The 16,661-nt window shown below is 47.2% G+C and overlaps 1 protein-coding gene and 1 pseudogene across 1 annotated transcript; both read left to right on the top strand.

The window, feature by feature from the left end:
* The first annotated feature begins 202 nt into the window (after positions 1 to 202).
* LOC109376885 (testis-specific Y-encoded-like protein 4) lies at positions 203 to 1,440 on the top strand (annotated as a pseudogene).
* A 4,660-nt stretch (positions 1,441 to 6,100) lies between these two features.
* On the top strand, positions 6,101 to 8,076 carry LOC109376884 (uncharacterized). Its single transcript, XM_019633040.1, has 3 exons — positions 6,101 to 7,079; positions 7,212 to 7,263; positions 7,728 to 8,076. The coding sequence occupies exons 1-3, from the start codon at positions 6,375 to 6,377 to the stop codon at positions 8,054 to 8,056; spliced, it is 1,086 nt and encodes a 361-aa protein (XP_019488585.1). The 5' UTR covers positions 6,101 to 6,374; the 3' UTR covers positions 8,057 to 8,076.
* The last annotated feature ends 8,585 nt before the right edge of the window (positions 8,077 to 16,661 follow it).

The raw sequence follows: 16,661 nt of genomic DNA, 5'->3' as shown, positions 1-16,661 counted from the left end.
TATGTGTATATCAAGTCATTAGGCTGTACACCTTAGGTATTTAAATTTGTTTAAAAATAAAATAAGATTATTTGCAGTTTCATATACTAACAATGACCATGTAAAAAGGAAATTAATAAAACAATCTTATTTACAATAGCATCAAAACAATAGCAGAGCACAAAGATCACTCTCTCATCCTGCAGGTCTGACTTCTACCAAAATGAATGGCCTGGATGACGGCAACAACCTTCTTGTCTTTAAAACCTGTGGCCTTGCTACCCCTGACCATGTTCCAGGACATCCAGACCTGAACGAGGGCCAGGGCGAGGAAACCAAGGCAACACAGATGATGGCAGACACAGGTGAGGGCAGTTTGGAGATTGACGCGGAGGGAGGTGCATCTCAGGCCCACTGGAGCTGTGGCCCTGTGCTCTGCATTCGAGTTGTGGGAATTGCAGCTGTGCAATGACTAAAATGGGCCAGAAAGAGGCTTTGCCACCTACGGAGGGCCTGGAAGCAGCCTCTGCCTTTGCCTTGGTGGCAACAGACAATAGCCAGGAAAATGACTGTCAGTGTAGACAGCCAAGCAGTCCTGCTAGGGAGAAAGCTCTAGAAGCCTATGGCACAGGGGGTTGGGGTCTCAGATGATGTCTGGGGCAAAGGACAAGGAAGTGACAACAAAACAATGCGCCATATCAGTGACAGCAGAAAAGGAGGGAGTAGCAGAGGAGGTGGTGAAGGAAAAGAAGGTGATACAGAAGGAGAAAAAGGTGGTAGGAGGAGTGAAAGAGGAGACAGGTGACAGGGGCCGGCAGATCAATAACTGCATGAACTCACTAGAGGTCATCGATCAGGAGCTGTCAAATGTAAATGCCCAGGCAGAGAGGTCCTTCCTTCAGCTGGAGCACAAGTCTGGCTGGATGTGAAGGCTCCATATGTGGTGCAGAAGTTTCATTATCCAGAATATCCCAGGTTTCTGGGTCACTGCTTTTCGGAACCATCCTTAGCTGTCACATATGATCAGTGGCCAAGATGAAGACATGATGAGATACATGATCAATTTGGAAGTTGAGGAGCTTAAACACCCTAGAGCAGGCTGCAAATTCAGGTTCATCTTTCAAAGCAACCCCTACTTCTGAAATGAGGTGAGGGGCTCATCAAGAAATATGAGTGCAGATCTTCTGGCCAGGTGGTGTCTCTTTTCACTCCAATCAGCTGGTAACAGGGTCAAGACCCCCAGTCCCATATCCACAGAAACTGGGAAGAACCAGTTTCTTCAACTGGTTCTTAGACCATAGCTTCCTAGAATTCAACAGGATTGCTGATATTATCAAAGCAGAACTGTGGCCCAATCCCCTACAATATTACTTGATGGGTGAAGGGCCCCACGGAGGAATTTGAGATCCAGCAAGGCAGCCAGTGGAAAACCCCAGGTCCTTCAGGGTCCAGTCTGGCTAACTCCTGATCTATGAGAAGCTCCTGCACAAGTTTCCTTACCTGGGTAAGTGACCTCCTCTTGGATTCTATGCTTAGCCAACAGCATGCAATCTTTCATCTGCTTTCCCTTCACACTGGATTATTTTGCTCTTTGGTTCTTCTAAATCTTCAGTCAGTTTCAGGATTGTTGCTTACATGCCTATGCTCTTCTTCCTCTGGGCCTTGGTGCTTTTCTGCAAAGTGTTATGTGTTCCAAGTGCATGGCCATCCACTGCTTCAATGCCAAGCATAAGATGCCATAAATGTGCACTGACTTTATTTGCATGCCTTGGGCTCTTTCTGTGACTATGGTCTTTTCCCAGTTTTAAAAGTTGTTATCTACCACAAGGAAGCTTAATATATATCTTTGTAAATAACTACCTGGGCTCTGCTATGCTGGCTCTACTCCTGATACCCTGCACTCTATGGTGAGCTCTTTGAGTGTCACTGCTGTAAGATGAAGCTGATATAAGTGATGCCAGCCATGAACCCAAAATGGACATTCCAGGGTACCACTAACTGATTCCCAACTGATTTCCTGGATCTGTGCCATCCAGCCTGCTAGTTATCTGGCAAAATAAGCAGGTGGCTGACGGGTTGCTACTAGGCATGAATGAGGTAACAGATGAGATGTGTTCTGTGTTATCATTTTGTTGGTCTCCTTAATGTCTTTGGTCACTCTGCATTGTGACCAGGTACTGGTGAGTATGAAAGCCTGTGCTGTAGCCCACTTAAACCTATTCTCAGCCTTTTGGATGAGCTTTACATAGTCACTATGGCCTGCCTGCTCAGGAACTATCGGTGGACTTAAGGCCCCAGGCAGGACACAGGAACCACTCCCTTCCCAAATGGTTACCCTAACCCAATTGGCTGTTGGGAAGGTTGAGCAGTCATATGTGACAGTGCCCAAAGCAAAGCTGGAAAGGGGGTCCCTTCCAACAGTTAGTCTTTTTGAGTCCTAGACAATAAACCACCTGAGGGCACTGAGGAAGATGTATTTCTGGTCTATTTTTCTCCCTGTCCCTCTCCCTCCTCCCTCTCCCCTGCTCCCTTACTGCTCAGAAACAAACAAAAGGTGGCACAGTGCTGTCAGAGCTGTCTTACTTATGGAGGGGTATGGTGGTGGTGGTGACATCCACCCTTCTCCTTTCTCCTTTCTTTTTGAAGGCACTGCCATAAGCTCCCTGAGGGCTTAGGAGGTCTAGATACAAAGCAATGGAGAAACTGAAAGACCAGATATAGAAATGAGCCCACTGTGGAGAGGGTTTAGAAAGGCAGTCAGGGAAGACTGGATCCTTGCAGGGTCAGGGGTGGGAGGGGAGGCCCCAATGCTCTTCCCAGGAGAGGTGGGAGAATCAAAGTGGTTAATGTTTAAAGAGGATGCTTGGAGAAGACTTTTCCTCCAATTTTTCCTATATCCTTGAATTCACCAGTAGATTTTTATACACAAAAATGCAAGTCTAGGTGTTTTCTCTCTATTATTCTAGGAATGACTTTATATGTGGAATATTAATGGTATATGCTTCTTATTTCACTGTGAGTAAAATCCCATTAATTCTTTCATTTTTGCTTGCTGGCAAAATTCACACTTACAGGTCTGCTTTTTGCTTGTAATTGAATATGTGTGCAAAAATATCAAATTTGTTTCTTGTGCAGCTTGAAGACGTTGATAATATATCAGCTTGTTCTGGTCTCTTAGTATATAGCTCTATTCTTAGAAATAATTTGAATTGAGGAGTCTGAAATTTTGCAAATTGTCGCTGTCTTGTGAAAGTAACCTCAAGAAGAAAAACATAACTCCGTCTTACTTGACATTTCTTGCCCTAGTAGTAAGTGGTACTTAATAATTTATTTTCCCAATCTGTGTAAGTAGTTGCAGAATTGCTCTCTCAAACTAAACAAAGGTTGTTAGTACTTTTGTCTTCTATGTGCTAGAAGAAAAAATAAAATCTCACTCTGCTGTATTTCTTGTTTTCACTAAAATTAAAGATTAATAAAGTTAGAAAAAAAATTAAAATACCTGGGAATAAACTTAACCAAGGAGATGAACAACTTGTACACTGAAACTATGAAACATTATAAATAAAATTAAAAGAGACAAACACAAAGTTACCATATGCTGGAAAACTTATTGTTGTTAAAATGTCCCTATTGGGCCGGCTGAGTGGCTCAGTTGGTTAAGAGCTCGCTCTAGAGTTTGAGCTCTGAGCAACAGCGGTTCGAGTCAGCCCGAGCTGAGCAGCCGTGAGCTGCCAGCAGGTGGCGGGATGGCTCAGCTAAAAAAAAAATGTCCCTATTACCCACAGAGATCTAGATGCTCATACTACTCTCATCAAAATCATATTTGTTTGTACAAAAATAGGAAAATAAATAACATTCATATGGAACCACAAAAGACCCAGAATAGCCAAAATGGTCTTGAGAAAGAAGAACGAAGCTGGAGGGATCACATTTCCTGATTTCAAAATATGTTACAGAGGCAGAGTCATTAAAATTGTATGCCACTGGAATAAAGACAGACATATAAAGAGAGCACACAAAAGAGAGAGCACAGAAATAGACCCACAAATATACAGTCAGTTGATATTTAGACAAGGGTGTCTAAAGCACACACTGGGCATACACAATTTCTTCAATAAATGGTGTTGGGAAAACTGAAGATCCCCAGGCAAAAAAAATGTAACACTGGACCTCTACCTTACCCCACACACAAAAATCAATTCAAAATGGATTAGAGACTCCAATATGAGACCTGAAACTGTAAAACTCCTACAATAAACAAAGGGAAAACCTTCATAACGTTAGTCTTGGCAGTGATTTCTTGGTTATGGTACTAAAAACACAGGTAACAAAACCAAAAATACACAAGTAGCACTATCAAACTAAAAAGCTTCTGTACAGTAAAGAAAACAACAGAATGAAAAAGCAACCATTAGATTGGGAGAAAATACTTGCAAACCATATACCTTATAAATAAAATCAATTTCCAATATATACAAGGAATTCCTACAACTCAATAGCAAAAAAATAAATAAATAAGCAAATTCGGATTTAAAAATGGACGAATGACTTGAACAATTCTCCAAAGAAGACATACAAATGGACAACAAAGTGCGCAAAACAATTTTGTTATGTGACCCCTCAGAAAATGTCATGACTCTCAGGGCAAGAGTCATTTCTTCTTGGATCTCCTTTCATCCTTCTTGTTGCCTGGAAGGAAAGGGCCCTGATTCTGCGAGGCTGTCTCAGCACTGTTCCAGCACTTGCTAATCAACGTCAGTCTCGGTGCTTTTTGCAAGTAGTTGTATCTAGAATTTAATAAAAATTTTTGTTTTCTTTTTATTGATTTTTGGCAGTTACGTGATTTATGGAGAGATGTTGGCTTCTCATTTATGGTAGAGATTTTCAGTATCCCTTAAAAACTTAAACAGGATAAAGTAGTGTATTAAGAAATAATGATGGTGGTGGGAGGAGGACTGAGGTAATGACCATAAGCCTGGTAAAGAAGTGAGTGAGGTAGTGGAACATGACCCTCCAAGTCGGTGAGGCTGCTAGTGGGTGTCAATCAACTTTTCAGGAGGATGAAAGCACAAAAACCACAAGAGGAATGAGTGGAAGCATGTCATGATTCCAAGATAGCACCTTGCTGGACCCAACTCTGGCCTGCCTGACTACCTCAGCTTTCAGGATTCAATCCTGGCCGCCTCTTACGGGAAATCCTCCAGGGTGGCTAGCTGTGGAGTCATCTCTCTTCCCATACACTAATCACGATCCACCTTTTTCTGAAACCAGCTGTGTCATCAGAGTTCACAGAAGAGATGCCTGCTGGGGCTGGGGGAAGGGGACCTACAGTAAGCTACAGAGCATTTAAGGATTCACAGCAGAAATGCAGGCCCAGTGTGGCCACACATTCCAAATTTTCAAGAAAAGTCAGAAATCTAAATTCTTACATGAAATTTCACCATTTTTACTGTTCCTCTTGCCTGGGTGCAGGACCCTATCTCTGCACTCTCAGGTGACACAGAGCTAAGCTTCTGAGTGGAGATGGCTGTCAAGCTGCAGTGCCCTCATGCCCTGACACCTAAAATGAGGTGACCCAGGAGAGGAAACCACCACTAAAGTGGGATGTGCCAGTCATGGGTTTTCACATAAGACCAGGCCCTACTGGTAGGCAAGGAGGGGTCTAAATCATCTGGCCCTGCCTGACCAAAGCCAATCCCAAAGGCCTGGGCTCACAGGCTTGGGGCAGCATGAATGACAAGATCCAAAGGGACAGGTGTCCACCCTCTGGGGAAGTGGGGCAGAATCTGGGACACAGAGCAGAGATGTTCCAACAGACACACACGTGGGGAGGAGGGTCACTGTGTTGAGGGCAACAGGTCTGGCAGGGCAGTGACTCCAGGCTCAGGACCTTGCTAGAGAAGACAGATTCCAGCTGAGGATAGTCTCAGACCGCACACCTGCTCCAGGATAGAGAGGTATGCCTGGTATGCTGAGTTGGAAAAGCTGGAGAGAGTGTAGAAAGGCTATTTCAGGCATGGCCTGGGGAGAGCAAAGTCCAGGAGGTTAGATGCTCACGTGGGATCCAGGTCAGGTGAGCGCTGCGATCAACCTGTGCTCCAAGAGGGAAGGCCAGGTCAGGATAGAGGAGGCTGTGCTCCCGTGCTGCAATGGAGGGGGCAGGGACTTCAGGCAGAGAGATGTTGGGGACTGAGGGAACCTTGCCCTCTCTCTGATCTTTGGCGTAGCCCCTGCAGTGCGTACACCTGCCTATAAAGACGGCTCTGGCCTATGGGGTCTCTCTCTCAGATCTGTGCCCCCTCCTGGCCCAGGGCGCAGAGAGAGGGCAAGGCGGCCCATCGCAATACCGGGCTGACTAGTGGGACTCCGGCGCCCCAGGAGGACTCTGGGTTGGGATGCTGTGGCTCTCCCTGTGCTGGCGGCCGCGCTTCTGCTGCCGCCTCCGGGTTTCTTCTCTGATTTGCTGCGAACCTGGAACATTGGCGGCAGCCGGGTCACTGCAGGCTGAGGCACCCCTGTCCCTGCCCTCCCAGCGCTCGCTCCTTTCCTCTCCCGGTTTTCCTTCCGCGCTCCCCGCCTCTCCTCAGCACCTTGCCTCCTCCGCTCCGCATCCTGCTGTCCTGCGGCTGCGGACGGCTCCTGCTGCCCCCAGTAGTGGGCTGGGCGGCGCGCGGCGAATTTTCGCGCCGGCTGCGATTGCCGTGCCCCGGCTGCAATCGTGCTGCATGGGATCCGCTAGCCGAAGCCGATCGCCTCCTGCTCAGCGCCGCGCTGCTGCTGCTGTTGACGGCGCCGCCCAGGTAGGTGCGGAGGGACCCCCACTCCCATGCCACTCATCGGCCGGGCGCTGCTCAGCGCGTCCCGCTGCCCCACCCCAGGAGCCTTCCAGCCCAACTTGGACAAACTTCGCACGCACTGCCCTGAACCACGCTGGCCAAGTTTGGGGCCTGGGCGGTCGCGCAGGGGGCGCCCTGCGGCGTACCCAGGAGTCTCGGGGCCAGGCTTCAAGGCTCCCGGGACGCGGAGCGATAAGACGAACCGCCGGGAGAGCCCCGCGGCGGACCTCGCAGCGCCAGCTCCAACCAGTCGGGGTAGCCAAGGTGAGGCGACGCTCGGGCTGCCGTCCGGGGACGCTCGGGCGGCGCCAGCGCACAGCCGGGGGCCCTGAGGATTCGTTAGGGCGCGCAGGAAAGGATCCCCGAAGTTCCGACGACCTTGCTCTACCCCTTCAGGGATCGGGAACGGACAGCGGCCTCACCGGGAACCGGAAACGGAGGTTTCCAGGTAGCCAGGGGCTACCGAGTCCTCGCCGCCCCAGGGGCCACTAGAGGGTAGAGGTGCAGGTGTAGGGGTCCAACCGGGAATGGTTTTGGAGCGGCCCTACGTCCTGCCAAGGAAGGTAGGTTCACCCAGCTGAGTATGCGCTGATGCAGCTGTTCCCTGGGGAACTGTGAAAAGCTCAAGTAGCCCCAACCCAGAAACGGGGCAAGGGGCAGAGCACAATGCTTGCAGGGTCCCAGAGCGGTAAGTCCCAGGACGGCGGGGCTCCGTAGTGTTGGCTGTGTTAACTCACCTCCCGGGTACGGAAATGGCCAGGGAGGTGCCGCCTAGTCTATGGGGGTTGCCTGGCGGAATGCCCTTCATTTTTCAGTGGGGGCGGGGCTGGGGGATGCGAGACTCAGTGGGGTGGGAGCCCTAGGAGCTGAGAGCTCCTTGGTCTGTCGCTCTAACACCCCTTCTCCTTGCAGGCGAGCCCTTGGGGCACAGAGTAGAGAGCACCCTGGCCGTGCCCGTGCGCACTGACGCCCAGAACCTCTTGGTGTCCCACGTGGTGTTGGCGGCGATAGCCCAGGAGAAGGTTTGGGCCCTCAGAGCCGCCCTGGTCCAGACCTCAGGCTTCCCGGGAGGCAGCGAGGAGGACCCTGGAGGCAGCCTCTTCTACAATGTCACGGTCTTCTGCGGAGACTTGCACCTGTGGCTGCGGCCCAATGCCCGCTTGGTGGCGCCAGGGACCATGGTGCAGTGGCAGAGCGAGTCCTTTGTGGAGCGCTGCTTGGAACCTGCCTCCGAGACTTGACCGGACTGATCCAAGCCTCCTCCGTGGCGCTCAGCAACTGCAGAGGCTGGTGAGTACGCACTTGTCCTGCTCCTTTCTGTCCATGGCCCTTGCCTGGATCTCAGAAGCCAGTTACTTGGCGTCCCCTTGTAACTGGAGGGCAAGGACCTGCCTGCCCTAGGATATTCTCTGCTTAGGGAAGACTGGGCATCTATTCAAGGGGCTTGCTGGAAGGCAAGTTATTCTGACTGGAGGGAGAAGGGTGATTTATGGAGGAGGAGAGCAAGGATCTTCCAAGTGCTGATCAAGTAGTCAGTCCATGTGTGTCTCCTTTAGGCCTGCAGGCCCAAGTCTTGTCTTGTATCCAGGTGTGTGTATACCTCTGGGAATGTGTACACATGTGTTTTGGGATGTCTCTGTGTATTCGTGTCTGGGTACCTGTGCATCTGTGAACATGCGAATGTGCCACTGTGAGTCTTGTGTACGTGTGTATCTGTAAGTTCCTGCTAACCTGTATGTCAGTGTCTGCTGAGTGTGTGACTCTGTGCATTTTAGTATGTGCGGTATGTGTATGGGAGCAGGTGTGCTGGTAGTCAGTCTTCTTGTTTCTGTGTGTGAGTGGTGCCAGCCCAGGGGGCAGGCTATGGCACTGAAATGCCCAGTTATTCCTCTGCCACCTGGCTGACCAGGAGCCATGATTTTTTGTTTTGTTTTTTTAAAGTTTTTATTAGGGAATTGGGGGGATGGGAACAGTGCTGGGGAATTGGGGAAGGGGAACAGACAAGTTGCTGTCGTTTTGTTCTTCAGTCTAGTTGTGGAGGACGTTGCTTCACTGGCCCAAGTTGGCACCATCATTGCACTCTTCCTGGGTGAGGCAGATCAGTCGCCGGCTTCTGGATGGCCGCTCACTGTGGCTGCTGGCTACATACGGTAGCCCATGGCAACCCACTGCCACAGGGCTGCAACCTACGCCGTCGCTGGCGACTCATGGCAGCCCAGGTCCAGGTTGAGCTGTTGTTCAGCATCTTAGCTGTAGAGGGCAGTGTCACTGGCCCTCAGATGTGGGATCCGAACCGGGGCCCTCTGGCGTCCCAAGCCAGCTCTTAACCATTGCGCCACTCGGCCGGCCCGCCATGGTTTTTATGGTGTGGATTTTAATGCAACCGTTATGAGTTGTGATGATTTCCTCGGCTTTTGTCTTCTCGAGGGAAAGAGTTCAGTCAAGAGACAGTGTTTTGTGCAGGTATAGGGTCGTAAGAAGTTTATCCATAAAGGCAGATACACTCTAAGATGTGGAGGAGACCAATCCCAAGAGGAGGAAAGGCCTCTCCTCACATTGTATGAAGGCTTTTATTTCTTTGGGTAGAATTGCCTTCCCCTCTGCCTTCTCTTTATCTTTTTTCTATCCTGCCGAGGTGCCCAGTCCTCCCTTTTGCTTCTCAAGGTAGTTTCTGTTAATTTTCCTTTTATGATTTATTTGAGAAGATCACTAAAATGGTCCTGAAAAACAGCATGTATACTCTGATAAGTGGGATGTCTTCCTTCCTTCTTTGACTTCTAAAAATACATCCCTTTGATATAGGGTTATATGCAAGCCTGGAATCCTGCCAAGCCAATGAGGCATTGGTGTCTTAAGTGAGGGCAGCTGCTGTCGCGTCCCGCATGACATGGGCAGTGGGAGAACGAAAGGGGGCAGCGAAGGGTTAAGAAATAAAAGAAACAGCAGCCAAGAGTTAAATGAGCGTGGGGCCAAGGGTCTCCCCCAGCCTCGTGGACTAAGAGCCCCGAATCGGGCCGACACACCGCTTTTATTTCTCCACCTACCTGGAAGTAGCATTTTTTTCTCTCCACAGTCTGTGAGTCTCATTCCTGAGAACTTGCTCAAGCCAGATTACCCATGCCTGCAAGCTGCTATTACCAACAGTCCGCCAGCAGCGATAAGACAGAGGCTCTGCCTTCACACACCCTATATGCATAAGACCCCAGGAAGATAAGATTATTATGCTGAGAACAGATACTATCACATTGTCAGGTCACTCTCCAAGCAGGTTGAGGGAAGTAGCTACAGAAGTAGAAAACCTCCAGTCTCTTTGGGGGGCAGGTGACGGCCCATGCCCACCTCCATCAGCCCCAAGATTTCTCCTGATGGCTTCCATGTGACCGTTCCTGGCTTAGGTTGTTCCTCCCTCGAGGAATCTTACCTGTCATTGACTAACCAGCCATCCTTTGGGGCCAAACAGGGAGACGCAAGGTGGATGAGCAGTGTCCTCAAAAGGGTCAGTTTAGGGTTAAGCCTGGGGGGACAGACGGCTGGAGAGCTGCGTGGCAACAAGCTGCAAGGGGTCTTGACCCAAGTAGGAGCTGCCACAAAGGGCTTTCTAACAGAGACTAGGTCTCTCCTTCTCCTGCTAATTTCTATCTACCCACCTTATCATTCCCCCCTCAAGAGTGTGAGACTCTGAACTCTTTTAGGAAAAGGGACAATGTGTCTCTTCTGTATCTACTTCCTGCTGAAAGGGGCGATGTTTTAGGGTCTTATCCTCTTGCTCTCTGTCAGGAGGAAGGAGGTGTTGTCTCCGGACTTTCGGCAGGTGGAAGACGAAAGCTGCGTGCGACACTGTCAAAAGGAGACTGGTATAAATCTGAGGCTTCTATTTCTGGAGGGACTGGTTGGAATCCCTGGAGCCATCATTTTTAAGTGGAAGTGTTGTAATATAGAGGAAATAAATTTGACAACTAGATTTGACAAAATAGCAGTAGAAGCAATATACATACTAAAGGCCCTAATAAGGGTAGAAACCAAGTCATGGAAGGCAGAGTATCTTTTGCTGCCTGCCCAATGGAGTCAGTTGTTGGACATTCCTTTGCTAAATTATGAAACTATTCAGCCTGATTATATATCTTTTTAATATCTTCTGCTACTTGACTGGTGGCATTTATATAAGTGCAGCAAGTCTTATTAATTACTGCACATACTCCCCCTTGTTCAGCTAATAAGTAATCAAGGCTAGTTGGTTGTCAAAGACAACATTTACAAGGGAATTGAGGCACCGCTGGAGATTCTGGAGGGTGTCTTTGATGTCGGGAGCTAAGGCAGCTATGACCTTGTTAGGATGGTAAAAGTAGCCTCACGATAGGCAAATTCTCCCCAGGGGGTTGCTAGACCAACGGCAGCCCCAATACTGGCTAGAATGAGTCCTACGGCCCATTTGTCTTGGGGGTTAAGTGATGCTATGAACAGTGATTGATATGCCCCGAGGGCCTAAAAACCCTAAAGCACATTGTCCTTCAAACTGAAACTTGTCAATACATGGGTAGCCAGGGTGATAAGAGGATGGCAGTAGACCTCACCTAGCAACTTTTTGTTGGGTAGTTCTTTCTGAGGAGGACCACAGAGAAATAAATACCTGGGGGTGGGGGTGGGGGGACAGTATAAGCTCAATGTGGGAGGGCTTAAACCATGTGGTCACACCTGGGTCCCAAGGAGGGGCTATGATGCATTGGGGAGATAAAAGGCCTCCCCCCAGCCCAGCATCCCTGGGTCCCATCGGTACCCTTCTTGCTCTTGGAGGTAGGTAGTAAAGTTTCCAAGATGTTGTCAATCCCTCCTAGTATGTGAACCAATTCCTGGGGCTTGCATTTTGTCTACCATCATGAGCTTTGTGACTAGCTAGACACCAGAAGGTAGTATTTGGAGTGTCCCTTCTAGAAATGTCAAATGTAATGGGCTAATAGGGGGACTAGACAGACAAGAGGTAGCCTCCTTCTCGATATGTACAGAAGTGACAAAGGCTAGATGTGGATGTACAGTTGAGGGTTCTGACCCCAGTTGTATCAGACCAATTAACTAGTGGAGTGAGATGAATGCAGCTTGAAATGTAGCTGAGGGATCTAAACTGACAACCAAGGTAGTGCTGTTGGGGGATTACTTGGGGACCCCTGAAAGAAAGGTAAGACTGAGATTAAAACAGGCAGGTTGAACTGGGGCAGATGAAGAGTGTTTCTAGGCTGCATGTGGCATATCCAGCAGTCAAACAGGCCATTTCCCTTTGCAATTATTTTGGGAAAGTTTGCAAGGGTGTTAGTCTTGTCAACTGGACAAAATAGTTTTCCAGGCAGTCCGCCAAAAGGAGGATTTATTCGGGAAAAGGAAAAAGCAAAACCACCACAGCAGTGTGAGAACGCACACCTCTGGCTGGCGCCCACGTACAATGTCCCACCCCTCTCCCAAGATGTCCCCTATATACAAGTATATCTCCCCTGCAGGAAGTTAGAACCATAAAGTTTTTTTTTAATGTATCTTAGAACCATAAAGTTTTAACAGGAAGTCATGACTAGAGAGTAACGGGAAACCCAGCTCCACCCATAGTCCTCCCAGCTCCTGGGTCAGTTTTCTTAAAGTGCCAGTTCGCTTTTATCATTTCCCCCTTTTTTCAAGATCTTTTCTCTAAAAGCATCATTGATCAACAGCCAGGTCTTCAGGTTCAGGTTTTCCAGTCTTCAGCCTTTTGTCACTTGGTCAGGAAGGACCTCCTCTGGGTGTCATCTCTTACATCAAGGAGAGAGTGCATGAATCAGGAGCAGCTGGTATCCAGAGTTGACGGACATTAGGAGCAAAGCTTAAAAACAGTAAGCATTAACGGTAGAATAGAACAACCTAGCTTATATGGTAGGTGTAAACCAGGAGCTCAAGCTGTAGATGAGACAGAGACCATTATTATCTTAAACAGATCAAAGTTCTTGATGATAGAGTCAACAACCAGAAAGATTTGGTAACTCATCTCCTTAGAGGTCACCTGCTTTAAATTTTGGCAGCCTTACTTTCAAGCCACCAGACTGTGTGCTTTTTGAGTCAGGGTTTGGTGCCTTCTTTAAGTGTGACACATGTATCTAAGAGTCTACACCCTGCAGTTTAGCAGCACATGGGTTTGTCAACAGTACCTGGGAAGGGCCCTTCGAGCATGGCTGGATGGAATCCTTTTTTAGGTGTCTTTTCCAATAAACAAAATCTCCAGGTTTTAAAGTATGAAATTTTACTTTTTCATTTCCCTGGAGGGCATGATGAAATGATTGTTTGACTAAAGCATGATTTTTGTTGATGGAATCAAATAAGCCTTTATAATGTTGAAGTATGTCTCCTTTCACCAACTGTGGATCAAGAGAGGCAGGGGCCAAATTCATAGGGCGTCCTGTAATCATCTCAAAAGGTGAGAGCTTACGAGTCCCAAAAGGAGTAGATCTGAGATTTAAAAGGTTTAATGGCAATGCTTTTGGCCAAGGTATTTGAAGAGTTTCTGTAAATTTTGCCAATTGGGTCTTAATAATACCATTAGTGTGTTCAACCAATCCTGAGGATTAAGGATGGTAGGCACAGTGAAAATGTAGGATTGGCCAAACAGCACAAACTTGCTTTAGCACCTGACCAGTGAAATGGGTTCCTTGATCATTGTGGGGTTCAAGAGGAGTTCCCCAAGTAGTAACAATCTTTTCTAACAGTACTTTAGCCACTGCAGATGCATTAGCTTGTCTGCAGGGGAAAGCTTCAGTCCAGTGAGAAAACATACGTATTATGACTAAAACATGCTTGTATCCATGAAATGGGGGAAGCTGTATGAAGTCTATTTCCAGATTGCAAATGGTCCCTTTGGCAACTTAAAATGTCCAGAGGCAGTGTAAATAGGCTTCCCTCAGTTATACTTCAGACTGGTAAGACACCTAAGGTAGGCACACTTTGCAGCCTTATTAATATTTCCCTACCAATATTGGTGCACGAATGATACCATTTTGTCAGTAGACCAATGATTCAACACATGTACAGTGGATGGGTATGGGAATTTTAGCATTTCTGATAGAACTGGGTTGTTATTTGGTCCAAACCAGAGTTCCTTCTCCTTATCAAACCAGCAACTGTTGGATTTCCAGTCGTGTTTTTCTTCTTCAGAAGCTGATTGTTGGGCTTCTCTCACCAGTTTTTCTAAGTTATCAACTCAAGAAGCTTCTCTTTGGACCATGACAGAGGTTTGACTGCTGCTGATGCCTTTAAGGGCAGCATTTTTGGCAGAAATGTCAGCAAGGTAATTTCCTTTAGTTGTTTTGGTTTTTTTGTTTTGTTTTTTTAAAAAGATTTTTATTGGGGAATTGGGGAAGGGGAACAGACAAGTTGCTGTCATTTTGTTCTTCAGTCTAGTTGTGGAGGATGTTGCTTCACTGGCCCAAGTTGGCACCATCATTGTGCTCTTCCTGGTCGAGGCAGATCAGTCGCCGGCTTCTGGACGGCCGCTCACTGCGGCTGCTGGCCGCTCACGCTGGCTGCTGGCTACATACGGTAGCCCATGGCAACCCACTGCAGCAGGGGCTGCAGCCTACGCCGTCGCAGGCGACTCATGGCAGCCCAGCTCCAGGTTGAGCTGTTGTTCAGCATCTTAGCTGTAGAGGGCAGTGTCACTGCCCTCATATGTGGGATCCGAACCGGGGCCCTCTGGCGTCCCAAGCCAGTTCTTAACCATCGCGCCACTCGGCTGACCCAATTTCCTTTAGTTTTCAGGGAATCAAGTTTAGAATGTCCTGGAATCTTAATAATGGCTAAGGCATCAGGTAGAACTATAGCATCTAATAATTCCTGTACATATGAACTATTTTCAATTTTATCTCCATTGTAGGCAAGGCAACCACATTTCCATAGCATTCCAAAGTCGTGAGCCATTCCCAAAGCATACCTACTGTCAGTATAAATGTTCATAGTTTTACCCTTTGCTAAAATGCAAGCTCGAATGAGGGCATATAATTCAGCCTGCTGTGCTGAAGTGGCCAGAGGCAAAGGTGCTGCCTCGAAGATTTCAGAATGAGTTACAACAGCATAACCAGCACAGTACTTACCATGGTCATTTTTTAAGTATGGACTATCTGTAATCTATGAAAGATCAGCTTCACCTAGAGGTGTCTTCTGTAAATTGTCACAAGGAGTCAGGAGGTGATCTGTCAATGTCAGGCAGTCAAGAGGGGCTTCCTCAGTCTCCAAAGGAGGAAAAATAGCTGGATTAAGGATATTACAATGTGAAAGGGTTAAATGGAAACAGTGAACAAAAGGATTTCATAGGTAGTAAGATGACTAACTGAAAGGTGCTGGGTATGGTGAGAATTTAGGAGAACTTCTACCACATGAGACACAAAGATGGTTAGCGGGTATCCCACAACAATCTTTTCTATGGCCTTAACCAGGAGGGCAGTAACAGCAATGGCTCTGAGGCAAGGGAGTATCCCCAAGCCACAGGGTCCAGTTGTTGACTATAGTATCCTAGGAGTCTGTACTGATATCCGTGTTTCTGAGTGAGTACCCCAAGGGCTTTTCCTTCTTTTTTATGCACAAAAAGAAAAAAGAGAATCTGATAGTTAGGATGCCCAAGAGAAGATAGGTTTATTAAACTCTCCTTCAAGGCCTTAAATGCCATGGCATCCTGTTCTTCCTATGAAATTGGATCAGGACTGTCATTCCTTAATAGAACATATAGAGGTTTTGTCATAAGAGAGATTTGCGATCCAACTCCTGCAATAGCCAACTAGCCCAAGAAAACCTTGCAACTGGCACTTAGTCTTGGGCCTTGGGAAACAGGACGCCATGGAGCTTGTCTGGATCCATGCATAGACCCTGTTCTTATATCAGATATCCCAAATATTGAACCTGAGTTTGAGCAAATTGTAATTTTTCTTTAGAGACCTTATGTCCCTTTAAGGCCAAAACTGTCAACAGATGGATGCTATCATCCTGTGAGAAAACCTGAGGAAAGCAAAGAAGTAAATGATCCACATATGTATTGTAACAAAATGGAACCTTTAGCGAAAACTACATCATCCACAGTCTTCAGAATCTGTGTGAAATAAGAAAGGCTATAGGTAAAACCCTGAGGCATTACTGTCCAGGTAATTTGTTTTCCTTCCCAAATGAAAGCAAGAAGGTATTAGTTAGCTTCATCAACTGGGATGCTAAAGAATGCACTGCATAGATCAATTACTGTAAAGAATTTACTTCCACTTGGGATGGATGCCTGCAGTGTATGAAGGTCAGGAATGACAAGGTGTTGAGGGATAACAATACAGTTTATTACTCAGAGGTCCTGGACAAACCTTCACCCTTGTCTCTTTGGCTTTCTCACAGGTAGACTAGGAGTGTTACAAGGACTAGTGCAAGGAATAATAAGACCCTGAATTATGTAATCTTCTATTATGGGCTGTATACCTTGGAAAGCCTCCTTGCTTATAGGGTATTGATTAATTCTGGGCAGAGGCTTTGAAGGATCAATTTGAACCTTAATAGGAGGTGCACTGTGAATTCTGCCAGTATCAGTTGAAGATTTTGCCCATAAAGAAGATGGTAGTTGGTCCAATAGGGACCATTGATCAGTGCTCTCAGATTCAGTTTTTGTACCATCAGAGACAGCACAAATGAAAGATACTGAAAAGTCATGTAATTCAGCTGATAGGTGATTCTGACGGCTACTATCAAACTCTAACATAATTTCTACTTTTCAAGAAAAGGATATTCCAACATGATACTTCTCTAAGAAGTCTCTGCCTAATAGATGGGTAGGGGTGGAGGAACTAAGGAGAAAATAATGTTTTTCTCTTAAGG

The sequence above is a fragment of the Hipposideros armiger genome, unplaced genomic scaffold, assembly GCF_001890085.2.
Source record: "Hipposideros armiger isolate ML-2016 unplaced genomic scaffold, ASM189008v1 scaffold_1229, whole genome shotgun sequence".
In the NCBI taxonomy this organism is placed as follows: domain Eukaryota; kingdom Metazoa; phylum Chordata; class Mammalia; order Chiroptera; family Hipposideridae; genus Hipposideros; species Hipposideros armiger.
Note: the sequence above shows the minus strand (reverse complement) of the source record. Positions and strands in the feature narration are given on the sequence as shown.